Below are 27991 nucleotides of genomic sequence, written 5' to 3' on the forward strand. Positions count from 1 at the left end.
GACACCATCCATCAAATATATTCAATCCAGATTATGAATGAGCTTGACTATTTGTGACATGAATAAACAAGATATAAAGATATAGTTCAGCCGTAAAAAAATTAAAATGTACTCATTTACTCACCTTCAAGTAAGCACAAAAGAAATAGTTTTGAAGAAACCGGTATACATTAACACAGGACAAAACTAAAATGGCTGTCGATTTGTTCTTCAAATTCATAATTTCATGTAACAAACTCAAACCGGCGTGTAAATTTTCCATTTTTAAGTGAACTATTCCTGTAACTGTTATTTTGAGCTGCATAATAAAAAAATCTATTATGCTGCTTTATCACAGCATTCACAGGAAGTCAATATGACATCATATTGACATTTTACCCCAACGTCGTGGGGATGTTGCATTTTGTTTCAAAATGAAAATCATTGAGGTCAGAACCCAATGTCAGGCCGACGTCAGTGCCCAACGTCCAACCTAAATTTAATCAAATATCAACGTCTAATGATGTTACAGCTTGATGTTGTGTGGACGTTACCACTATGACGTCTATCAGATGTTGGTTTTTGGTTGCCAAACCTGACGATTAAATGTCAGTATTTGATGTCAATAATGACGTTGGTTTAAGATGTTGGCTCAACGTTGGGTTTTGGTCACTTTCTAACACAACCTAAAAGTAACCAAATATCAATGTCTAATGATGTGACAGCTTGACGTTGTCTGGACTTTACCACTATTGCATCTATCAGACGTTGGACGCATAAAGAGACACTGCAGCGCTGCTGAAGATTGTGGGTGTTTACAGCGGTAAATATGAATTTGTAGCTAAATTGTTAGCGGTGCCAAACAGCATTTACCGTTTTTTACATCCTTGTTTAATTCCTCACTACAACATACTGTTAACACTAGACACTGTGCATGTAATAGATCAATTTGAACAAATAAAAACACTTACAGCTTGTGGCTCACAATTCACAGCTTCTTCTATTATGGTTGGAGGAGTTTTTAGCTGAATCCAGCACTGAACTGGGAGAGATTCTGGAAGTTCTCCTTTGTCAAATGCTAGCTATATATTTATTATAATTCTCTGGAACATAACTAAAATTAAATTGTAAGCTCTTCTCTCTTTGTGTCGTGTCCTTTGGAATCCCAAATACAGAAACAGAACAAGCGCTGTGGAAATAGCAATGTTTGGACGCTATTTTAGCATTCTGTGCTACTCCTACAGCCCTACAACGTCTCTTGCCACACCCCGTTGCTGCGCGTGGTGAATGCGCGTAACCGGAAACCCTTGTGATCTCACTAGCCCGGATGTATTTTTTTTTTGTAGTCCCCAAATTCATTCTCTGTAGGCTTTGCTAAGCTAACTCTGTAAAAGCCAATTTTTCACTCCCTTTGCAGTGAACTTTGAGCATCTTACATTCAGAGATTTTGTTTACGTTCATGTATCTACATTACACATCAACTAAAGTTTAAAACTCGATATCATAGTGGACCACCTCTTTAGAAATAGTAATTTTAAGCTGTGACTTAAGCATGCTAGAAACAGACACACATTTGTAATACAAACCCATGTTTACAGTACTTACAGAAACTTACATTATAAGCTCTATATAGGGTAGGGATTTGACTGAAGATAGAAAAAAAAAGTTTATTTAGTACTACAACATCTCTGATATTAAAACATGAACGCATCTGTAATATGATCTAATATACACATTGGTTAATTTTTCTAAATCTCTCATAAACATCAAACTCCATCATACTATACAAATAACCCATTGCCTCTTTCATATGCATTATGTCAAATACAGTCAGGTTATGACAACATTTTGTAATATAAAACACATATTCGTATTATATTCCATTAATTAAGATAAGTCAGGCTATACTATGTACAGTTCGAATAACCCACTGCATTTCATATGCATACTCTTTCTCATAACATTTTGTGATATAAAACACTGAAATTCCCAGTATGTGAATATCTGACAGGCTCATCTGTTTTAAAAGCGTCTCCAGATTGAGTCCACTGATTTACTGACAATCTGCTAAGTACCAGGTCCTCTTCTGGCCCTCCTCTGAGCCCACACTGTTTTACCTGGGACTTTCACTGCACTTTTCACTGGGATTCTCCTGACCGGGAGTCTCGGAGGAATCCAGAGTTTTGGCTTAGGAAGCTTTCCTGCTTGAATCTCGTCCACAAAGCTTTCCACTTTGTCAAACTTGCTGGTTAGCTCGGCCAGGTTCTCCTTCAGAGTGTTGAACTGCTTGTAAAGCTCTCCCACCGCATCTGAGAGGGGCTGAATCCTGTGCACAACGCAAGAAACAAAACATTAAATATATGCATGTGGGTGAAAATAAAAATCATATGGCTTTTTGTTTCCAAACCCCACAACTCAAGCATTAATAAAGGATTATAATTTGTTTGAAAAATGAAAAAATATTAAATATACATAAAAAAAGCATTAATTTATACATTAGGCTGCCTTGAAGATGAATAAGTAAAAAAATAAATAAAAAAAGACATAATAATTAGGGATAGTTAACCCAGAAATGTGAATTTACAGTTCATTTTACAGTTAATCACCATGCTCAGGTCACTGAAGATGTAAATGGCTTTTTTTTAATTCAATAGAGCATTAGAGAAGATTTTTTGCTGAATCTGTAGCATTTGTGATTCATATAATGGCAGTCAATGGTCATCCTTTTTGAGAGTTTATTTTGGGTGAGCTACCCCTTTATATTGAAGTATTAATTATTACCATAAATTATTCCTCATAAATAATGTGGCTTGCTCGAGATTTATTGATTTGGGGGAGTAAGTTACAGCCTAGCAACCCCACAGAGCATCATAGTGCAGCAGAGGCCAGCTAGCGAAGTGCTGTGCAGGTAAACCTCACTCCTCTGACCTCTAAAAGGTGCTCTAGCGACAGACGCTAGAGGCCATGGTCTTTAGCCTCCTATATGTGCACTCCTCCCCTCATCTTTCACTTACAGCAAACTAATGGTTGGACGGGTGGGGCTTAATTTGTGCCAGAACAAGCCAGATCCGGCACCTCTGAAATCTGATCCGGTACCTCATTTTACAGGTGTTTCTGTGTTGAGTTTGCATGTTCTCCCTGTGTTCGCGTGTGTTTCCTCCGGGTGCCCTGGTTTCCCCCACTGTCCAAAGACATGCAGTACAGGTGAATTGGCAGGCTAAATTGCCCGTAGTGTATGAGTGTGTATGGGTGTTTCCCAGAGATGGGTTGCAGTTGGAAGGGCATCCGCTGCTTATAACATGTGCTGGATAAGTTGGCGGTTTATTCCGCTGTGGCGACCCCGGATAAGGGACTAAGCCGAAATGAATGAATGATATGCTTCCAACTGAAACAGAGTAGGGGCGGGGCTTTCTTTTGTACTTCATTCCCTCATTGGAAACCAACTGTAAGAGAGATGTAACAACAAGCTTTTTTTTTCAGTGGATTAACTTCAGCACTGATTAATTATTAACCTTAAGTATAAGAATATGAGCCAGCAAAATAATCATTGTAATTTTAGACTTCACATAGACTTTAAGACTTAAAATTTTAGAGTTGCTTGCCTGGTTCAGGACTTGTGGAGCTGCGCATCGATGGATTTGCTCTTCAGTGTTTGGACTTTCAGCAGTGAAAATTAAACCACACTGAACTAAACTGAACGGAACTTCAACTCTGAAAACTGGACTGACACAGTTTCAGTTTACTATAATCTTCTATGTTAAGCTGCTTTGACACAATCCACATTGTAAAAGCGCTCAAGAAATGAAGACGAATTTAATTGAAATCGAAAATTTGCACTAGTAAAGCCCAAAACTGAAAAAGTTGGAAGAACATGGAATATGCAAATAAATGACTGCAAAGGAAGAGGATACAGGTAATTGATTGGCCTGCCTGCAGTCCCGACCTATCTCCAATAGAGAATGCGTGATGCATTTTGAAGCACACCGTGCTGTTGCCGACCATAAGACTAGTTTGCAGGAAGAATGGGACAAAATTGCACACAAAATACTTCATCACTTGCTGTTTTCAGTGCCTTCAGTGCTGTCTTTAACATCTTTTAAGTGCTGTGAAAAGGAATGGTATCATTACGAAGTGGTAAATGCTTTACTTTTCCAACTTTTTTTGAAATGTGTTGCAAGAACCAAAATTGGAATATGTGTTTATTTACAATTAATAAATAAAAATCAACGGGAACACATTAAATAATGTTTGTTCTATTGTCTGCAATGAAATACCAGTCAAAGTACATTTAGAAATCACTACTTTCTTTTTTTATTTGCGTTTTCCATACTGTCCCAACCTCTTCTGGTTTGGAGTTGTAAAATCTGATATCATGCAGACTTCAGTTTAAAAGGTCAACAACCCTTGAATGCACATCATTGACTTTTTAATTAGTTTGTTTGTCTCAAGTGATAAACTGTTTGGATTTATAAGGACCTAAATGCAAACCTCATTCACACATTGCGTTGGGAACTGAAATCAGCATATGAATGATAATCTATAGCAGTACTAGTTTGAAACGAGGTCGTAATTATGCGCACAAGTCTTTCAAGCATGATTAATAGTGCATGAAGCTGCGGAGCAGATTTCAGGCTTCGGATCAAACATCCTGCACCTAAAGACGGAGGCATATTGAGCAGATTAGGTGGTTCATTTCAGTTCATCGCAGCATTTTTTGGATTACTAATCATATCCTTTTTTTGCCATGCGATCCTAATGTTCTCCAGCGGCTGTGCAAAAATGAAACGGAAAGAAAAATGTCACCGAGAAAATGAGCAGATGCTCTCAGACAGGACTGGACTTTAGGATGAGGCAATTTCATGAAAACAAACACCTCACAATAATCATTTTGAGATTTCACACCACACCTGATGTATTCTGGCAGGATGGAGGCATGATCGTTGACCAGCATGTCCTTCACCTGGTACATGATGGCGTATTTCCAGTTGTCCAGCACCTGTGTCAGGTTTGAACAGCTTCTGCCATTAGATTTTTCTGGAACAAATGAAAAAAAAAAATTGAGTTTCTAAAAACTTCCAGGTTTATTATTTGTGCTGAAGGAGGTTTATTTAAAAAGAGTCTTGAGTGCTTTTGATATCATGTTCTTGAGACTGTTCATTATTTAATTTTACACCCTTTATGCAGGTGTTTTACATCATTTCTGTAAATAAAATAGAGGGGCATTGCAGAGATGCGATTAAAGAAAAATATTTGGCTTTAAAAAAAAAAAAACACACAACATGTCTTAGAGAGTTCATGCAAATTGAAAAACTTGTAACCATTGACATCCACAGTAGGGAGTAAAAAAAATTATTATCCAAGCCAATGGTTACCTATTTCCAACATTCTTCAAAATATCTTCTTTTGTATTCAACAGAACAAAAAAAACTCAGAACAAAAATTTTGAAAGTCAATGACAACACACTGATGCATGATCATACTGTCACACATGTTTGGTACAGTTCTTAATTTAATTTTACGTCCTTTATGCTGGTATTTTACAGAATTTCTGTAAAAACAAAATAAGGGTTTTGCAGAGATGCGATTAAAGAGACTTTTAAAACACAACATGTCTTAAAGAGTTCATGCAAAATGAAAAACCTGTAACCATTGACATCCACAGTAGGGAGTAAAAAATTATAATGGAAGTCAATGGTTACCTATTTCCAACATTCTTCAAAATGTCTTCTTTTGTGTTTAATAGATCTTAACAAAAAACTCCACGTTTTGGAACAAATCAAATGACGATGCATTGATACATGATCATACTGTCACACATGTTCAGTACAGTTCTTAAATTAATTTTACATAATTTCTGTAAAAGAAAATAGCGGTTTTGCAGAAATGTGATTAAAGAGATATTTTTGGTTCCTCAAAGAAAAACTTCAACATGTCTTTAAGAGTTCTTGCAAAATATAAAACCTGTGGCCATTGACATCCACATTAAGGAGAAAAAATATATTATTTTAAGTCAATGGTTACACATTTCCAACATTCTTCAAAACATCTTCTTTTGTGTTTAACAAAACTAAACAAAAAAAAAACTAAACAAAAACAGGTTTTGGAACAAGTCAATGACGACACATTGATACATGATTATACTGTCACACATGTTTACACATGCCGGTCTCTTACATAATTTCTGTAAAAAAAACAGAGGGGTCCAACAGAGGGGTTTTGCAGAGATGTGATTAAAGAGACAATTTTGGTTCTTCAAAGAAAAACCTTAACATGTCTTTATGAGTTCATGCAAAATATAAAACCTGTAACCATTGACATCCACAGTAGGGAGAGAAAGAAATATTATGGAAGTCAATGGTAACCTATTTCCAACATTCTTCAAAATATTTTCTTTTATGTTCAACAGAACTAAACAAAACAACTCAGATTTGGAACTAGCCAATGATGACGCATTGATACATGATCATACTGTCACACATGTTCGGTACAGTTGTAAATTTAATTGTACACCCTTTATGGCTGTATTTTATTTATTTCTTAAATAACATTTCTTTTTAAGAAAATGATGTTCCAACAAAGGGTTTTTGCAGAGATGGTATTAAAGAGCCCAAAAGGTGTTAAAGAGTTAGTGTTAGAGTTACTATGAATTGATATTCATAGTAGGGGAGGAAAATATTATGGAAGTCAATGGTTATAGATTTCCTACATTTTTTCTTCTTTTCTTCTTTTGTGTTCAACAGAACTAAAAAAAACTCAAACAGGTTTATAAAAAAAAATTTAAAAACAGTGCAATATCTTCCATTCAGAAAGTCCATTCAGTGTTGTTTTAGTATTACTGTGTTTTTTAGTAATTATGTTATTTTTAAATATGCTTGAGATAACAACAATATAAAATAATAGTTTACATAATATATAACAATATATCAACCGTGATCTAATAAGATTAGCATCTTATTACAACAAACGAAGGAAAGAAAAAAGAAAGAAAAGAAAAGAAACAAACGAATGAACGAACGGTAAAATAAAGGAAAGAAGAAGAAATAAAGAGAGAGAGAGTTAGAAAGAAATAAAGAACGAATGAACGAGCTAACAAAAAGAAAGAAAGAAATGAACGAACTAACTAACAAACAAAAAAGAACGAATGAAAGAAAGAACAAGCAAAAGAAAAAATGAAAGAATGAACAAAAGAAAGAAAAATAACAGAAGTAAAAAGAAAGAAAGAGAGAGAAAGAAAAGAAGAAATATAGAAAGAACGAATGATAAATGAACAAAAGAAAGAACGAACGGAATAAAGACAGAAAGAAAGAAATGAACAACTGAATGAACAAATGAAAGAAAGAATGAACAAAAGAATGAATGAATGAATGAAGCATGTACAAACAAACGAAAGGGAGCAAAAGAACAAAGAAAAAAGTAGGAAAGAAAGAAAAGAACGAAAGAAAAAAAATAAAGAAACGAACGAACGAAGAATGAATGAACAGAAGAAAGAAAAAGAGAGAGAGCGAACGAACAAACGAATAAACAAAAAGAAAGCAATGAACGAAAGAAAGAAAGAAAGAAAGAAAGAAAGAAAGAAAGAAAGAAAGAAAGAAAGAAAGAAAGAAAGAAAGAAAGAAATGAACAAATGCATGAAAGAAAGAACAAAAGTAAGAAATAAAGAAAGAAAGAAAGAAAGAACAAAAAACACAAAGAAAAAGGAGAGAGAGAGACTGAGAAAGACAGAAAAAAAGAAAGAAAGAAAGAAAGAAAGAAAGAAAGAAAGAACAAAAAACACAAAGAAAAAGGAGAGAGAGACTGAGAAAGAAGAAGAAAGAAAGAAAGAACAAAAAACACAAAGAAAAAGGAGAGAGAGAGACTGAGAAAGAAAGAAAGAAAGAAAGAAAGAAAGAAAGAATAAATGAACGAATAAATGAACGAATAAATGAACAAGTGAACAAAAAAAGAATGAAAAAACGGACGGACAGAAAAAAGAAAGAAGTCATCGGCAGTATATTAGCAATATTTGATTATACACTCTTAAAATTAAAGGGAGTTTTTGCAATGATGCCATAAAAGTTTTTGCTTCCATAAAGAATCTTTCCAGCAAACAACTTTTACAAGAGTTCCTGTAAGTGTGAAGAGCAGTTTAAAAGTATTCTGAAAAAAATCCACTCAAGAACCTTTACTGAATCATTATTTCACAGAACCATCAATGCCAATGAAAAACTGCTTTTATGAGCGTAACACTTGGACATCTCAGAACAACTGCTCTATAAAATCTGTTCAGATTTCCCTTACACCGTTTCACATCACCTCTGCCAACTGATAAAAACAATTCAAGCTCAAGAGATTTTACCTCGGTGGTCCCACTCAGACGTCTCCTGGGTCCATTTCTTCTGGGCAGCAGCAGACAGACACAGCAGAGACAGCAGGTTCACAGCAAGCTTCATCCTCATCATCCTCAGAGAAACAACACCAGTGTCACACAGCAGGCTGACATTTATTCAAGACCTCCAGCATGTGCCTCACACATTTAAGAGCTTTTCAGCGCTGGATTGAGTTAAATATAATCTGCTGAAGGGCTTGCTTCATTGACGGCTCTGGTAAACAGATTGTGTGTGCAGTTGTTGACGGAGTGTGTGTGTGTGCAGAGTAAATAAATACTGAGCAGCTGCATGATAACACGCAGCATCTGTCAAATGTAAAAGTGCTGGAATAGTTAAAGGTCATATTGAGCGCTGGAGTCATTTTTGAGCTGTGGTCCAGGGTAAATACCTCGGGTCCTGTGCTGGGAGTTGGTTCCAGTGGTCAGCTGAGTAATCCCTGTTGTTGTGGTTGAAGTGAAGGAACATTTTACTGCGTCTGCTGTCTTATAGTAATATACCACGCTCCAGAATCCTGCCCTCGACCTGCTCCCGCCCATTAAACAGACTAACACCAGCAGCACAGATCCATGACATCACTGCTCTTATTCTCAGTCCTCATCTGCATGTGGAAGCCTAGGAAAATGTTATATCACTGCACTTTAAAAATGTTGGGTTATTACCCAAAATATGGGGTAAATATGGACAAACTCAACAATTTGGTTTAAAAATAATGCTACTTAAATGTAATAAAAAAAACTACTCAAATTTTTTAACCCAACGTTGGGTCAAAAATGGACAAAGCCAACTGTTTTGGACAAAAATACTATTTAAATTGATTATTTTTTTAAAAAAGCAGATGTTGGATTTGCCAATATTTGACCCAACTTTAGGTTAAAACTTTAAGACTGCAGGTAAATCCACTCTAAAAATGCTGGGTTGTTTTAATCCAGAGTTTGGTCAAATATGAACAAATCCAACACTTGATACTTTTTTGAAAAATAACTAATTTATTTAAATAGCATTTTTACCCAAACTTGTGTTTGTCCATATTTGACCCAGCATTGGGTAAAAACCTCTATTTAAATCGATTAATTTAAGTAAAAATTAATTATATGTTGGATTTGTCAATATTTGACCTAACTTTGGGTTAAAACAACCCAATAGGTGTTGTTGTGGTTTTAAATGTTGTGTAATGCACTCTAAAAAATGCTGGGTGGTTTTTATTCAATGTTGGGTCAAATATGGACAAACCCAACGGTTTTTAATGAAAATGCTGTTTAAATTGATTATTTGGAAAAAAAAAGGAAAAGATTTGTCCCTATTTGACCCAACTTTAGGTTAAAACAACCCAGCAGTTGCTGTTGTTTTTTTTGTTTGTGGTTGAGTGTGTAATATTTGTAATATCTATTGTTGTTGGGTCAAACATGGACAAACCCAACAGTTTGAATAAAAATGCTTTATCAATTAAAAATAACTAATCAAATGTTGGATTTGTTCTTATATGATTCAATCTTGGGTTAAAACAACCCAGCAGTTGTTAATGTTATTTTTCTTTGGTACGTCGTAAGATCCTGCAGGTAAATGCACTCTAAAAATGCTGGGTGTTTTTAACAGTGTTGGGTCAAATATGGATAAACCCAACAGTTTTGATAAAAATGCTATTTAAATTAATCAATTACGGGCGACGCGGTGGCACAGTGGGTAGCACAATTCCCTCACAACAAGAAAGTCGCTAGTTTGAGCCTCGGCTGGATCAGTTGGCATTTCTGTGTGGAGTTTGCATGTTCTCCCCACATTGACATAAGTTTCCTCCGGGTGCTCCAGTTTCCCCCACAAGTCCAAAGACATGTGCCATAGGAAAATTGGGTAGGCTAAATTGGCTGTACTGTATGTGTGTGATTGAGTGTGTATGGGTATTTCCCAGTGATGGGTTGCAGCCAGAAGGGCATCCGGTGTGTAAAACATATGATGGATAAGTTGGTGGTTCATTCTCCTGTGGTGACCCCAGACTAATAAAGGGACTAAGCCGAAAAGAAAATGAATGAATGAAATGAATTAATTTAAAATAATTAATTAAACGTTGGATTTGTCCATATTTGACCCAACTTTAGGTTAAAACAACCCAGCAGTTGTTGTTTTTTTAGTTTATTTTGAGTATGTCATATCTTAAGATACTGCAGGCATATACACTCCAAAAATGCTGGGTGGTTTTTACCCAATGTTGGACAAAATATGAACAAACCCAACAGTTTTGGATGAAAATGTTGTTTAAATTGATTAATTAAAAAAAAGAAATAATCAAATGTTGAATTTGTCCTTATTTGACCCAACCTTGTGTTAAAACAATCCAGCAGTTGTTGTTTTTTAGTAGATTATGTCATATCTTTGTCATATCACAACATGCATATACACTCAAAAATGCTTGCTGTTTTTAACCCAATGTTGGGCCAAATATGGGCAAACACAACATGTTTGGATAAAAATGCTATTTAAATTGATTAATTTAAAAAATCTAATGTTGGATTTGTAAATATTTGACCCAACTTTGGGTTAAAACAACCCAGCAGTTGTTGTTTTTATTTTTCTTGAGTGTGTTAAATCTTAAAGAGCCCCTATTGTGGGTTTTTAAGAATGACCTTCCATGTAGTGTGTAACAGCTCTAAGTGAAGTGAAATATCCAGCTAAGGCTTAAATCTGAAAGTGTACAGTGTTTAAAACTATTGATTCATCTAAAAAAATAGTGGTTAGAATGAATCATCTTCAAAATGAGTCTTTAGCCGTTTCGGCATGACGTGGCTACGAAACAAAAACCCCGCCCAATTGCTGCGCACAAACCCAAATTTAAACCTGTAGCCCTGCCCACTAACCCAGCAGCACATACAGATCCTGAAGTCATCAAGAGTCATGAAGACGTTGTGCTTACCTGGATATTATTGGAAGTGTGAGGGAAATGGGTGATTCATTCGTTTGTTAAAGGAAGGATCAGAAAAGACTACTGATGTATGAGACTTGTAAGACGGATGGACAAACAATACATCAGGGGTGCGTGCTAAATAAGGCCAGTTTATTAGGCACAAAGGCAGCCTGCTGCAGATGAGGAGGAGCTCTGGTGAGCGCTACAACCCCCTGGCTGGGGATGTGATCTCTGGGCAAAGCAGAGTACAGGTAAGCCCTGAGAACATATAACACTTCACCACTTCACGCAAGAGCTGCCACAGCAATGATTGCAAATAGAAATGATCTAAGTTACAGCTGAGAAGGGAGAAAATGGAGCAATATGCTGGAAGGGAGCAATATGCTGGTGTTTAACTACACTGCTTTTGGTGGTAAGGTGTCTGTTGAGTAAGTTTTACTATGAAGCGTGTTTCGGGCGTCAGCTGCGATTAGATCCTATACCAATGCTGGTGACTGGGGGCTTGACAAACCGCGCTGGGCAATTTACTGTCTCGCGCTGAACGTTGTCGACCAATCAGAACAAGCTGTCATTGGTCCAATAAGTGCAGATTAGCTTCGCGCTAATGAGGGGTTTTGGAACAAATGAATCGCTGAATGATTCATATGGGAGTCGCTGGGATAATTAGGTAAAAATAAATTCATATTATAAGACCATGAAAGTGTTTTTTGACCTTGCATGCATATCAGCATGTTGTTGGAGACCCTTAAAACCGAAATATGACCCTTTTTAATGCATAATAGGGGCTCTTTAAGATACTGCAGGTAAATGTTTTAAACAACAATCTATTGAACACTGAACATTAGTTTTTATTAATGACAAAACACTGTTACCCTGAGTCTCTGTTTTACAGTGCCTTAACAGTCCGCTGTTTTCATAAATAAAACTAAGTGAAAACAATGTTATATGATTGAAGATGAAATTCTGAACACTCTCAAGAAAAATAGCTAAGATCAAAAAGAGCAAACCCACCCGTAATCCATACAAACGCCTCATCTGCTGTTCAGCCGTGTTTTTCCTGATCCTCCTCTGCATTTTTTACCAGGCCAGATTCTGATGCGATATTTCATTCTCCCCTATTACAGTCTGCTAAATTTCTGTTTACAGATTGTCTGTGAATGCAGCTTCAGGTTGTGTCGGTCTCTCCGGTCAGGTCCAGATGTTGAGCAGACCAGGACTACTGTGACATCAAACACTGGAGCTGATCCCAGACCTGGAAATTATGCTGATAATACAGTACTTATCTCTTCTGTCACAGTGAATGAGGGAGATCCTCTGCGTTTTGTTGTTTGACGAGTGTCTTGTAGGAGCTTTTTACTGTAGCTTTAAAGAGAAGCCATTTATGATTTAAACAGATCATCTGCACAGTCCATGGCTGTTTAACTCTTGTGTACTGTTCAAATTGACTACCCTTACGTTATGTTCGTGGCTGTTTTTGCCTCATTGACTTCTATTATAACTACATTTTTGATTGCAAAGCCATGACAGCATATGATCAAGATTTCTTGCTTGTTGGTGGTAATGTGAAATGGTGTAAGGAAAATCATAACAAATTTTATAGAGCAGTTTTTCTGAGAGGTCCAAAAAAAGAAGCTCATAAAAGCAGTTTAGTTACTGGCATATGCCGGATAAGTTGGCGGTTTATTCCGCTGTGGCGACCCCAGATTTATAAAGGGACTGTGAAAACAAAATGATTCAGAAAAACGTTTTTTGTAGCCTCCGTTTCCTGTCAGCTACGAACACGAAACTAAGGCTAAAATTCGCACAGGCTCACCAAAAATTGGACAATAGAAGATTGGACAAACATTGCCTGGTCTTATGAGTCTCGATTTCTGCTGCAACATTCGGATGGTAGGGTCAGAATTTGGCGTCAACAACATGAAAGCATGGATCCATCCTGCCTTGTATCAATGGTTCAGGTTGGTGGTGGTGGTGGAATGGTGTGGGGGATATTTTCTTGCCAGACTTTGGGCTCATTAGTACCAATTAAGCATCGTCTCAACGCCACAGCCTATCCGAGTAATGCTGCTGACCATGCCCATCCCTTTATGACCAGTGTAACCATCTTCTGATGGTTACTTCCAGCAGGATAACGCACCATGCCATAAAGCGTGAATCATCTCAGACTGGTTTCTTGAACATGACGATGAGTTCACTGTACTCAAATGGCCTCCACAGTCACCAGATCTCAATCCAATAGAGCATCTTTGAGAAGTGGTGGAACGGGAGGTTCGCATAATGGATGTGCAGCCGACAAATCTGCAGCAGCTGCGTGATGCTATCATGTCTACATGGACCAAAATCTCAAGAGGAATATTTCCAGTACCTTGTTGAATCAATGCCACAAAGGATTATGACAAAATGGGGTCCAACCCGGTAGTAGTAAGGTGTACCTAATAAAGTGGCTGGTGAGTGTATATCAGTGGTGAAACATGCCTATCAGGGAAGGAAACGAAGAAGTGCTTATTGCAAAAACACCACCATAATGAACAATAAAAACCCTACAAATTCAAGATAAGATCTCACAACCTAATTAAATCTATTACAACCTTTGTGATAAGAGTGAAAATAATTGAGAAGTGTCAATTGAAAGCATGTTCCATCAGATCTTTTCAGCGAGAATAATGACCAATCAAATGCTTCTGCTGAGCATATGAACACAATGGCCAACACTAAAGTGGGCTGAGGTGGACGCTTTCATAGTTCTTATATCTTTATAGTTACTGTGAAACTCTTTCATAATGTTTGAGCAAGATGCTAATGGTCTAATCCAATGCAATTATTTATGCTAAGCTAAGCTAAAAGTGCTCCGGCCAGACCAGGAGATTGGCTGAATGCAGTTGGTAAAACTCAACTGTTTAACTCAAGGCGACTTGTAAAATTAGCCTATTTCCAAAAAAGTGGATAGTTGTTTTAAGAACACAACTCATTTGTGTTATTCAATAAATGCACTAGACAACTCTCTCCCTCGCTGTATTTTTTATAGTAAACTCATAGTAAACCAATTCCCATTAGATCCATAAGGACTTCCATAAGTTACGCAGTTACAAACAGTTCCGTATGTGCCTTGTGTCTGTTTTTAAAGGGAGTGCTCTTTTTCCCAGTTGTGATAACGTGACTTCATTGTGCTCAGAACTCATGTGACATTACTTAACTGTTTTCAGTGAAAATAGATATTCTGGATCATATTTGGCAGGCCCTTGCGAGAACACGGACATTCTTTATTGAACTTTTAAACTTCCATTACATAAACAACATGTTCTGAAAGAGTGCAGAAATGCTCAGGCCAGGGCAGATCCCCAGAGTCAGGAGAGCATTACGTAATTCAGCATTCGAAACAAATAAAAGCTTGGCTGCGTCTCTTCCTGTATCAGTTTAAAGGCATTCATCGGCATGACAGCATGCCAGACAAAGTGCTATGACCAAAAAGAAAACTTCATGTTCCCAGAATCAATCAAATATTATGCATCACCAGTCTTGGTGACAAGATCAAAAAATCCAAACAGCTTTCAATGATTTTATAAAAATCGAAATGCCATAGAACGAAGCAGGATTTGCCCATCAACTGAATGTATGCAAAAACTAAATGTTTACTTTTTTAAAATGTGTTTTATTATACCATTTTTAATTAGTTTTTAAAAGGTCCCATGAAAATAAACTGAAGTTTTTTCTATGTTAGTATCACTATTGTTACTTTTTAAGATATCTACAGTATAAGCTAGTGTGCTCCAAAACAGTGAAGAAATTCGCGTTTATAAGATATTAAACAGATATAACACTGAAGGTTTGTAGTTTGTCACTTCCGCCCAGTGGTTAAAAGAGTACTGAAAAATCATGCTTAAGTAAAAGTACCATTACTTGCCTAAAAATCTAGTGCGAGTAAAAGTATCTGTTGTAAATATTACTCCAAGTATGAGTAAAAAAGTAGCCCCTTCAAAAGTACTCAAGAGTAGTGAGTATTACACTGTGAAAAGCTGATGCATTTACATGTCATTTGTGGATGTGTGTAAACGTAACATTCTGTAGTGCATTTAGTTATTGCCCAGCAGGCACACAATGTCATAAGATGTTAATATTAGGTTAGATTTAGGTCTTGATGTCAAGTGACCAAATTTCAATGTCTAGCCAGCGTCTAAAGACAACGTTATTTTGATATCCAATAACGACGTCAAATGATGTTGATAGTTGGTTGATTTTAGGTTGTATTAGAAAGTGACCAAAATCCAACATCTTAAAACCAACGTCATATTGACGTCAAATACTGACATTTACTCATCAGGTATGGCAACCAATATCCAACGTCTGATAAATGTCATAGTAGTAACATCCACACAACGTCATGCTGTAACATCATTAGACGTTGATATTTGGTTAATTTTAGGTTCGACGTTGGACATTGAAGTCGACCTGACGTTAAGTTCTGATGTCAACCCGATCTTTTTGTTTCCAAAACAAAATGCAACATCTCCACGACGTTGGGGTACAACGTTAATCAGTCATGTTGATGTCTTGTGCCTGCTGGGTGTTTAAGGCCATTTCGGTCATCATACCGTAAACATCCGTCGTCATCTCATCAGTGACATGCATCTAAAGAGTCTCATGTAAAGATTTTGGACATCTTCTTGGACACTTTTAGTGTTTCCAAACAGTTTGCTGCAATTATAAATTGCCCATGTCTTAAAGTAGTTCATTATGATGTGAGTTGATTGGACAAGAATCCCAGGACTGATTTTCCTAATCCCCACAGACAAGAAATAATAAAGTAGTGACTGCAGGTTGAAGGAAAATATTGGAGTAAAAGTACCGAAACAGCACTAAAAATGTACTCAAGGGAAAGTAAAAGTACACATTTTTAAAACTACTTAGTAAATTACAATTCCTGAGAAAAACTACTCAATTACTTTACACTACTGCTTCCGCCTAAATGTATCAACGGTGTTATTCACGTAACCTCATACATGAGTTTCTCATCAAATCTTGACCAATCAAATGCTCTCAAGTATCTGGCATGCCCCGCCTCCTTCAAGATGCTTCACAAATGATGTGCTTGTGCTCAACCACTCTCACTGGCAGAGCGGTGATAAAACAAAATGCTGTTGGCTGTTTTATAAAAAGGGGAGGAGCTACACTATGCCCCACCCTCTCTTATTTCGGTTGAGATTACGTCATTGAATAAAAACGCAGAATTCAAAGCACTTCACGGGACCTATTTTTATTTTTTATACTTAATGGGTGATTGTTTTAATCACTTTGTTTATGTAAAGCACTTTCCATACTAGGGCTACACGATATTGGAAAAATATGTGGTTTTCTGTGATAAATATATTTGTTACGAAACTTGAAAATGACTATTTGGAAAGGATTTATTAGATTGAGTGGGATAATTCTGTAGGGAAGTTAATTATGGATAAATTGTAATAAACAAGCTTAGATATAGAAAAGAGCAAAGATAAAAGTGTGATAAATTGTGTTTTTTCAGGGCAGTCAAATAGTATTCAGGTACAGGGTTTTAAAAAAATCTAATGTAAAATAACACTGCAAAAGCATGTACAAATAGTTCAGAATTAATCAAAATTATTCTTTATTAAAGTTACAAATGGTAAACTTTCTTGTGTCTGAATACTTTGAACTCTGTCAGGCCTTAAAAACATGTGCAAATGATTAACTGTTACTCCTTTAAGGTTTTAACTCTGCAATAACTACACAATTCTCATATATTCTGATTTTTGCAGAAGCTATAATCATAATTCAATATTGCATGCCCTGCGATGTGACTATTGTGAATGTGCACATTGCGATATCGATGCTGAAATGATATATTGTGCAGCCCTATTCCATACTATTCCCATTGTGCATGAAATATGCTATATAAATACACTTGCCTTACCTTGGCAATTGAATAAAAATTCAAAAGTTGAATAAAACAATTTGCATTACTCAGTATCATGATGTTAATCCTTTCAAGAGTTCACATTTATTACTGATAATAAAGCGTATTTGGCCTGCTGTCCTAGGAGAGAGCCCTGAGCTCAGAATATCCATGAGCCAGGGGCTCCCTCCCACTTGAAGGGCAAGAGGGGAGTTTGAGCTCATGTAGGTCTCGAGAACACCCCAAAATGATTTTAGCTCGGGACAGCAGCCGCGTATTGAAGAATCCCCACAAAAAGCAAGAGATTAATGCTACATCCGGCTGCTGGAAAGGTACGAGTGATTGAGGGGGGAGTTGGAGCTCAGGGGGCAACTCCCTGGGAGTTAGAGCTGTAGAGTGGGTCTCCTACAGGAGTCTGAGACAGGGAGGGGCGATGGAGACTCCTGCGGGAGATGGACTGGGCAGGACTCCAGGGGAGAACAAGCTCGGGGAGACTCTGGGGGAGTCAGAGCTTGAGGAGTGATGGCCTATGGAGAAAAAGAAAAGAGTAGCGGAGGAACTCAATGCTAGAAAATAGGAGAACTGGCGGAGCAACTCGACGCTGAAAAAAAGAAAAGTAGAGGAGTAACTCGACGTTGGAAAGGGGTAGGGAGTTGGAGGTAAGCGGGGAGAGAATCTGGAAGAGGGAGGGGATGGAGGAAAGAGCAGAAGCATTCGATTCTGAAAAGAGAAACTCGATGCTAGAAAGTAGAGGAGAGTGGAAAACTCTGGTTATTTAAGCATGTGATCGTCTCAAAATTAATTATTAATATAAATAAACCACACTTAATTGTCTAGTAATCGCCCAAGAATTTACCAGTTCACCGTCAAATGATTTTTTGGTTTCTGTAGATATGTGGGATTTGTGTTCCAGGAAAGTTTGGGCTGAAGTAATACTATGCATGAGGAATAATAATATGAAAATACATTAATACTGTCTCCTCTTGATGGAAAGGTATCACTTTAGCTCAAACACATGGAAATGTCTTCAAATGCTTGAGAAAAGCTTGAGTGATTTAGTCGTTTTGGCTGGGCGAGTAAAGTATTATGGACAGATAAAATGAAGTTTGCAACATATGGACCAGAAAAAAGATTCATGATGCAGAACACATACGGACACAGTCGAATCCCACCGCTACAACAAATTACAGACTGTACAAGAGCTTTAGAAGTTTTCCCTCTAAACAAAAAGAAAATATTGTGCAAATTTGGCCAAAGAACTATCAGAAGACTACTCTGGGCCTAATGGAGTCTTAAAACTGACATGATTAAAGGTGAAAGGATGGCTTACAAACCCTTCAGATTCATCCAAGGTCATGCTTGAGAAATCTATAAAGCAGAAAGTGAGATGAATTTCCACCTGCGTTGAAAAGAGATCCTCTATAAACAAACATGCACTGCTAATCCAATCCAAACCAGTCAGTGTGAGAATGCAGGAGAGATCAGGGTCTTCTGGAGCGCCTTGAGTTTTTGAAAAATGTCTGGATCCGCTCCAGTTAGAAGCGAAGCAATACTGCAACAACAAAAGCAGATTGGTATAACATGTTGACAGTTATAAAAACAACGCGAGGCATCAACCTTCTACGTTAAAGGCTCTTCACAAGCAAGAAAAACTGCATATTAGTGCAAAAAAGCAGCTAAAGATTTCTAAATATTAGTAAATGTTTTAACTGTGGCCAAATGTTCAGAGGTTATATTGATTAAAGATCACAGAAATGTGAATATATGCTGAACCAGAACTGAAATTTGATGAAGAGATGGGATAGATAGATAGATAGATAGATAGATAGATAGATAGATAGATAGATAGATAGATAGATAGATAAAACAAGCATGGATGGATGGATAAAAAAAGAAAAATAGATGGGATGGAGGGACGTAAAAAAGAAACATTCATGCTACGGGTGGATAGATAAGAAGAATGAATGGGATTGATGGATGGATATATAGATGGATGGATAGATAAAAGAAGAATGGATTGATAAATAGATAAAAGTATACGTGAATGGATGGATAAAAAAAGAATGAATGGATGGATTGATAAAAGAAAAATTGATGGATGGATAGATGGATAAAATAAGGATGGATGGATGGATAAAGGATGAATTGAGGGGATAGATGGATGGACAAAAAAAGAGAAGAATAATTGGATGAATGGATGGATAAAAGAAGGATGGCTGGATGGACGAATGGATAAAAGAATGGATAAATTAATGAATAGATGGATGGATGGATAAATGCTAAATAGGTGAAATGGATGGATGGAAACATGATAAATAGATGAGATGGATGGATACATGATAAATAGATGAGATGGATGGATACATGATAAATAGATGAGATGGATCGATACATGCATGGATGGATAAATGATAAATAGATGAGATGATGGATGGATAAAAGAATGGATGAATGGATTAAAAAGAATGAATGGGATGAATATATGGATAGTAAGATAAAGGAAGAATGGAGGAGATAGATGGATTGACAAAAGAAGAATGGCTAGATGGATAGGTGGATGGATAAAAGAATGGATGAGTAAATAAGTAAAAGAAAAATGTATGGACGGATAAAAGAATGCATGGATGGATAAAAGAATGGATGAATAAATGAATGTATGGATGGATAAATGATAAATATATTAGATGGATAAAAGAAGAATGGATGGGATATATGGATGGATGAGTAAAAGAAGTATGGATGGATGGATGGATGGATGGGTGGATAAAGAATGAATAGATGGATAAAAGAAGGATGGATGGATAGATTAGAGGGATGGATGGATGGATAGATTAAAGGAGGAGGGATGGATGGATGGATAAAAGAAGAATGGATGAATGGATTAAAAAGAATGGATTAAAAATGGATGGTATGAATGTATGGATGGATAGATAAAGGAAGAATGGAGGGGATAGATGGATGGATAAAAGAAGGATGGAAGGATGGATAAAGAAGGAATAGATGGATAAAAGAAGGATGGATGGATGAATGTATAATAGAAGAATAGATGAGTGGATGGATGAATGGATGGATGAATAAAATAAGGATGGATGGATGGATAAAATAAGGATGGATGGATAAAGAATAAATAGATGGATAAACAAATGATGGGTGGATGAATGGATAATTAAAGAATAGATGAGATGGATGGTTAGATGGATGGATAAAACAACAATGGATGGATGGATGGATGAATAAATATAGACGAAGAGACAGGTGGAAAAAATAACTAATTGATGGATGGATTGAAAAAGAAAGAATGGATGGATGAATGAATGGATGAAAAAAACAAGGGTGGGTAGATGGATAAAAGAAGAATAGAGGGATGGGAAAAAGAAGAACTAACAGATGTTAAAGAAGAACAGATGGATGGATGGATGGACAGATGATAGACTCATGTTTTTCGCTTTATGCCTCACCTTTCCATGTAAAAACATATTTCTGAAAATTATTGGATTTTTTTTGTAGATTTACAACCTGCACATGAGCTTTTTCATGAGATTCACATTCAAACAGACTCATAACTTGCGCAATCTCGTGGACATCCCAGTAATAAATTCCTCCCGAAGGTTTCAGAACGTCCGGGCAACAGGCATCAGTAGAGCTCACGGATGTAATTCCACATGAAAAAAAGTCTGACAACAAAGCCACAGAGGAAGCGCAAATGGGAATAGGAAGGAAGCACGAGATTCATGTTTGTTCCATTTTTAAGGGAGGCCACCTTTTTATTGGCGACTCCTTCTTAACATCCATTAACCCCAGAAACACAACCTGCTACTGATCTGTGTTCAGCAGTTGCAGGACGCTGTCAAAACAATCAAATTATGATGAAGGTAAAAGCAGCAGGCAGTTGTTTCCACCTCTAACCCGCCTGAAGCTCCTGGATGCTGCACTAATCATCAGCCATACGCTCTGATCCAATGCACAGGCCCGGCCAGCAGAACAAGCCAGCATGGACTTTATGGAAATAATGACACCACACAGAGACCAGGGTGCCAGAAAAGAATAATCTGGCCCACTCACAGTGTTTTTCAAAGGTTTCTCGCTCTCTCGCTCGCCTTCTTATGCCATTCTCTGGTTACACAGAGCTGCAGCTGTGATGTTAAGACTGTACAGATATTAAAATAAGTGTAATTAAGACCCAAGACTGAGGAGCAGGCCATTTTTTCCCACAATCTTTATTTTTAATTTTCTTTATTTTAACGCATTCACCTATTACCCATTTAAAAAGTCATGAACACTTGCAAATGAATATGACCTGCAAAAAGATTGACAGAAAAACACACCACCAAATGAAGCAACCCTTAGTTTTGACAATTCATATCATGCCACTTTTGAGTATGTGAAAACCAATGACTGTAAAAAATATAGGTGACGCAACAGCACCTTTTCCCATTGAACGCTTTGAATGCAAAACACCTCATGACGGGCAAAAACTGTCGCAAAGCACTGCTGAAAATGGAGCCTGGGCATGCGCAGAAGGGACTACCAGATGAAGCCAGAGGCGGAGCTCCCGAATCAAGCTTCCAACCAAACGATTGTACGTCAAATTAACCACGCCCCCTGAACTTCTCATTTGACCACCCGTATCTGCACTGTAACAAAAGGCTCGCTAATTAAATAAGCACTTACATTTAAAAACATGTAATTGTTACGGCCACACAAGGAAGACAAACAAGGGCACGATTCAAGGGTATTTATTATTGCGATGCAACAATAGCAGATAGCTGAAGCAGGTGAGTGGTGTGGTAGAAGGTGAGCGATCTCACACACAAACAGTTCAGCTGGTAAGACTAACAAAAAGCGCTCGGGGGTAGCTCAAATATTTGGTCGGTGCTCTTTGGATAAGGGATTCATCAAAACAACAACAGAAATTAGTCTTGTAAGTTCAGTTCTTTGGCAAAACCAACATAAGAATAGTCACTTCCTTGAAACGGGTGTATTTGCATCCACAGGAGGAGAACATCCAAGGAAGAGCACAGGAGAAATCAGGAGACTCGTCGAGGAGAATCATCCGACTTTGATTCCAGCTGGTGAGTGAATGAATGAGGTGAGTATATATAGTGTGCTGGTGATTAGTAATCAGGCGAGTGTTCATGGGTGTGGTGTTTGGTGGATGGTGATTGAGTGCGGTGACTGGGACTACAGGAGCAAGCAGAGGGTGTGACAGTAATAATATAAGATTAATTTAAAAAACTGTGATGTAAGCTGTTTTTAATAAGTTTATAAAAAACTATAAATGTTGCACTGCAAAAGAAATTATCTTTCATACACTCTAGCCTAAATTAGACTAAGCTATGGGCACAAAAAATACTTCTCTTATAACAGGGTTGTTGGTATTTGTTATCTTCATAGGGGTAGTAATATCACTTGTAAAATATGAACAATAACATAAACATCACATACATATTTAGAAAGGTTTGTATCATTCATTAACCATCAACTGGACCCAAGGTAAACACACCATGGACAGCTAAATGCCATGTGGGAAACATTGTGCCTTTATATTAGAAAAAAATACAGCCTTATTTCTAAATATCAACAGGATATTTACATCTCCCAGCACTATATTAAAAAATCCTTATCAATTTGTACAATGAACTTAGTAGTATTAATACATCAACTGATGTCTATCAGCCGCTGCAACATCACTTGTATATCATTTATTATTTTTTCTTTGCCTTTTTTGGTTTATTCGATGGCTTAATTATATTTAGCAAAGAGGAATTTACATTGATTTAAATGTTTATTAGGAGTTTTCAAATAAAAAGCAAATGGTAAATGATGTATATAAATTTACAGCTCTGTTTGTTATTTAAGATTCTCTTTCTAGAGCGTTTAATATTTTTGAAACATCAAATTCAGTAGATTAACTCTACAACATGCCGAAACTCAAAATGTCAGAGACATACTTTAAATCAAGCTCAAATAACGTTACAGGAGATGAATGTGGAGATAACATTAGTTCTGGCTTCCTAATTATTATTTCAGACCCATAAAAGAATTACTGCTAGATAACGATCACCTGTTTTCCCTGACATGATAACGTTCGGCGTGCATCAGCAAACAAAAGCCCACATTTAACCGAATTAACAGTGATGCATCAGATCCTGTAGGTCAGAAAGTATAGTTTACTGCTGAAAAACTCATTCTATCATGCTAAAATAACACAGAAATCTAACATTGGTGCTTTAATCTCCTCCCGAAGCTCAGACGGTCTGCTTAGAGAAGCTGTCAATCACAACTGTCAATCACGACTGTCAATCCCGATGACATGCCCCATCTTTATAGCATTAAATTACTGGCTTAAAACATACTCTTTACAAAAATGAAGATCTGAGCTAATATCAGCATGATAACCAGTGCCTTAATTGACCAAAACTAACTTTCGGGAAATTTTATTGCAAGTGTAATTAATGAAGTCTCGATTATTAACACAGAGGAGGCGGGCTTTTTGACTTGTACTGCAGCGATCTAATGGATGGGAGCGTCCATCAAAAGGAGGCGTGCGGCACACTTGGTGAAAACCCGCTAAAATTGATTAAATAAATGTGTAATGTCAAAGTAATTCTTGTTATTGGTCATTTTCTGGGACACAAACTGAAGTATTTGATTTTTGGCCTCATTAAGCTCAATTTTGTGATGAGGGAAAACAAATCAGAGATTGATTTAGTTACAGAAAAATAATTATTGTTCTTGGTACACTGAGAAATACTGACTGAACAGTTTTGGACATCATGTTTTGTCATGGGTTATTAAGCAATGAGTGAATGCAAGTTAGAAATGTGGTCAGAGTTGAGCTGTATTTGTAAATTGTAAGAACAACACATCAATTCTAAACTTACTCTGGCAAATCAGATGCAGTCACTTCTGTAACTTAAATCCACCATTGAGAACCCCATGATCAGTCCATTAAATTACGAAATGAAAAAGTAATCAAACGCACATGCCATATCTCTAGGGAGAATAAAAACAACAGAGAAAACACACTGTGACTGTAGTCTGATTGAGTCACTGATTCCTATTAGTGCGGATTAGAAACAGTTTCAAGTAGCAGTAGTTGCTTTTCACTCTTTATCTAACCATAAGAAATGCAGGTGATCAACATCTACTTTATCACAAGAGAAACAATCAGTGTTCTGAAAAAAAATGAAGAAATAAAGGAAAACTGACAGGTCCAAGAAAATCTGAGTGAAAACCCATTCAAATCAAATGACAAGCAATCCAATGAAAGCAGCGGAGCTTTTATTATGCCACAACGCACCGCTTTTCTGCCCTATAATTGGGTTTATAACACTTCGATCTGCTTCATGAGACATGTGTTAACCCCCTGGTGGTGTATGGGTTGGTTTTATGGTGGATTTATGCACTTTTGAGAACATCAAAAAAGGGTCACCATCCAACATCATTATACAGCATGAAAGATCACATTTAAAAGCACTCTGACTGTGTTTGTCTGATGAAAAAAAGGATATACAGAATTTAGGATGCGAGATAGCTTGGGGGTGAGTAAATTATCGGATAGGGGAGAGTGGGGACGAAAGTAACATAGGAGGAAAGTAACAAATCGATTTTCTCAAAATACTGACAACATCTTTTCAGGCCATAACAGCACATTCAGCATGCAACTCTTGATGGAGCTGCCAAATGTCACCTGATTTCGGCTCCCGCGGTTAGGGCCGAATTTCAGTTTTTAAGTGCAAAAAGCTAATTTTTCTTTTTTTATAGGATGTTTTTCTCTTTTCATGCATCACAGGAATGATCAATCTACAGGTTATTTAGTGCAACATGATTTAGTGGGCCCTATGATACACCCGGCGCAGTAAGGCACAAGACGTGTTTGGCCTGATGTCTTGCTATTTTCAGACCAACGCACCAGTAATTTTACCGTTTTGCACCACGTTGTTTAAATAGCAAATCCATTTGTGCCGCTTTGTGGACTCATGGCTTTTCCGGTCTAGAAAGGAAGTGTGTTAAGGCGCATTGTTGGTGCGTTGCTATTTTGAGGAACTAAAATAGACCGTGCCACTGACCATCTAAAAGAAGGTCTAAAGTCCAGTGCAGAGCGCATTAGTTGTGCGCCTTAATTGCGTACACATTGCTTAATACACACAGGATGTACAGCATTACGCAAATATCTTTACAAATGAAGAATAATTAAAATATTACAATAATTATTGTTTTCTACATTAAAAAAAACACTGCCTTTATGCCTTCATCTTGGGGGGCTTTTTCAGTTTAATCATGACAATTTGCATTTGTGTAATGTTATTTTTATTAGCAGTATATTTATTATATGCATATCTATATTTGTTTTAATAAAATCAAGTTTAGATTTGTCCACCTGTCAGGTTTTGGAGACGTCTGCGTCACAATATGGGGCGTAAGAATAGGATGTGTATTTGGATATAACCCATTTTTTGACCACACTTCATTATTTTTATTTGTTTGCTGGAAATTAGAACTGAATTTAGAAATAGTTTTGAAACAAATCTTTGCGCTTAACAAATGAAAGTAAATATGTAGGCTAATGGATGTCTTCAGCGGAGTGAGTACAACATCGTTTCCTTATCTACGAAAGTAAAGGAGAAAAAGTAAAGAGTAAAATTGAAGTGAAGAGAAAGTAAAGAGGCTGAATGGAGGAGGCTCATTCTTTATCCTCACACTGCAGATGCTCTGTTAAACTGTTTTCTCACTAGTGAAGCATTCAGTTTTTCCTCCTACAAGTCCGCCGTGTGAATAACAAATGCACCATGGAGTGACACAACTGACTCTTAAAGGAAATATGAGATGAGACTCTGGTTTATCAGTTTAAAACGATAATAGGCATATCTTAATAATATTAATAATAGACATTCCCACGGATAATAGACATACAGTATCTTATTTTTCATTTCCACATTAGAGTTTTTAGTGTTTTGATTCATGTTTTATAAAACTAATGCATATTGCCAATAATAATAAACAATATTCAAAACATTTTTAGAAAATTGTAACTTTTGCTTTTATTATTGCTAATATTGTTGTGTTACTTTTGAGCCACCAGTGTGTTGCTTTTGTCCCGACTGAAAAAGTGAAATTATTTTGTTCTACATTAGTTAAAAATACCACCTGATATTGATAGACCACATTTATGAGTTAGTAATTACAGCAAAAATATATCTTCTGTCTAAAACATTAGTTTAAAATGAGATTAATGAAAAACAGTACTTTTGTCCCTGCTCACCCCTAATTTTCATTTATGCAGTGAACTGTTTGTTCTAGGTATTTTGAAGCAACAATGGTTTTAACTCTGCTAACTTTGTTAATTGATCACAATCATTATATACTAACACAATGTGATCTTTATTTAATTAATTTGATCAAACTATTAGATTTACCATATTTTATCAATAACCTACAGAAAAGTAGGTAACAGTTACGTTAAAAAAACAACATGCAAATAAAAAACCATCAGCCTTTCGATTTTTTGTGACTCCTAGGGTGATTACGTTATTTTAAAGACGCAAGATCCAGCACATTGAACTTTCTGACACCTTTTACGGCACTCACGCTTAATCGATGAATAGATTTGGTCCTATTGTGTGCATTGTTGTGTGCAAGGTTTATATATTTATAACCACCTAAGAAGATATTGGGGGCCGCGAGTCACTAGCATTGTTATTTTGGGGGTCGCGGGCTGAAAAGTTTGGGAACTCCTGCCTTGGATAAGCAACTAAATCAAATGGCCACTAGCAAAGTGATTTAAAGGTAAACTAATTTGGTTAAACTTTAATTTAATGTACAATTCATGTCATTAACAAACCATTAACTAAGACTATTAATTCAATTTGCTACTTCATTTTTTTTTTTGTTTAGTCCCTTTATTAATCTGGGGTCAGCACAGCGGAATGAACCGCCAACTTATCCAGCATATAAGTTTTATGCAGCGGATTCCCTTCCATGTGCAACCCATCACTGGGAAACACCCATACACTCTCGGTCACACACATACACTACAGACAATTTAGCTAACCCAATTCACCTATACCACATCTTGTGGGGGAAACCGGAGCACTCAGAGGAAACCCACACCAACACGGGAAGAACATGCAAACTCCACACAGAAATGCCAACTGACCCAGCCAAGGCTCGAACCAGCGACTTTCTTGCTGTGAGGCAATCGTGCTACCCACTGTGCCACCGTGATGCCAAAATTTGCTGGTTATCGATAGCTTTTAAGGAAGTAGTATTGGGAAGATCATACTTTATAAGTACTACACTGTATACAAATCTTACTGGCTTTAAATTACTTAATTAAATCAAATGACATTTTCTAGTCATCTCAACTCGCATTAGTCAAACTGACTTAAAATATTATGTTAATCCTTGTTTAACAAAAAAATATTAGTTAAAACCTGATTAACTTATTAAAATAAGTGAAAATAGGTGACAAAAATATTTGTATTTCATTTATTAATTTATTTTCCTACAGCTTTATTATCCATCAGGGGTCGCCACAGCGGAATGAACCGCCGACTGTTTTACACTGCGGATGCCCTTCCAGCTGCAACCCAGTACTGGGAAACATCCATACAAACTTATTTACACTCATACACTAAGGGAAACCGGCGCACTCAGAGGAAACCCACGCCAATATGGGAAGAACATGCAAACTCCACACAGATATGCCAACTGGTCCAGCTAGGACTCAAACCAGTGACCTTCTTACTGTGAGGTGACAGTTCTACCCACTGAGCCACCATGATGCCCCATATTTGTATTTGTCATGTAATTTACAGTGTAATAATATTAAGTTAATATCTT

General features: G+C 36.8%; 1 protein-coding gene across 1 annotated transcript; it reads right to left on the reverse strand.

Annotated features, from left to right (window-relative positions):
- Positions 1-1883: 1883 nt before the first annotated feature.
- On the reverse strand, positions 1884-8832 carry si:dkey-282h22.5 (uncharacterized protein LOC107988040 homolog). Its single transcript, XM_056450202.1, has 4 exons — positions 8734-8832; positions 8315-8418; positions 4887-5013; positions 1884-2305 (listed from the first exon to the last, which is right to left on the reverse strand). The coding sequence occupies exons 1-4, from the start codon at positions 8808-8810 to the stop codon at positions 2047-2049; spliced, it is 567 nt and encodes a 188-aa protein (XP_056306177.1). The 5' UTR covers positions 8811-8832; the 3' UTR covers positions 1884-2046.
- Positions 8833-27991: the final 19159 nt, after the last annotated feature.

The sequence above is a fragment of the Danio aesculapii genome, chromosome 3 (genome assembly GCF_903798145.1).
Source record: "Danio aesculapii chromosome 3, fDanAes4.1, whole genome shotgun sequence".
Classification (NCBI taxonomy): Eukaryota; Metazoa; Chordata; class Actinopteri; order Cypriniformes; family Danionidae; genus Danio; species Danio aesculapii.

Bases quoted from the DNA above. Each gene is read 5' to 3' on its own strand.
- si:dkey-282h22.5 (XM_056450202.1), bottom strand. From the start codon at position 8,810: ATGTTCCTTCACTTCAACCACAACAACAGGGATTACTCAGCTGACCAC. The intron at 8,419-8,733 runs GTATTTACCCTG...TGTTTCTCTGAG, and splicing joins CTCCCAGCACAGGACCCGAG to GATGATGAGGATGAAGCTTG. The intron at 5,014-8,314 runs GTAAAATCTCTT...CATTTGTTCCAG, and splicing joins GTCTGAGTGGGACCACCGAG to AAAAATCTAATGGCAGAAGC.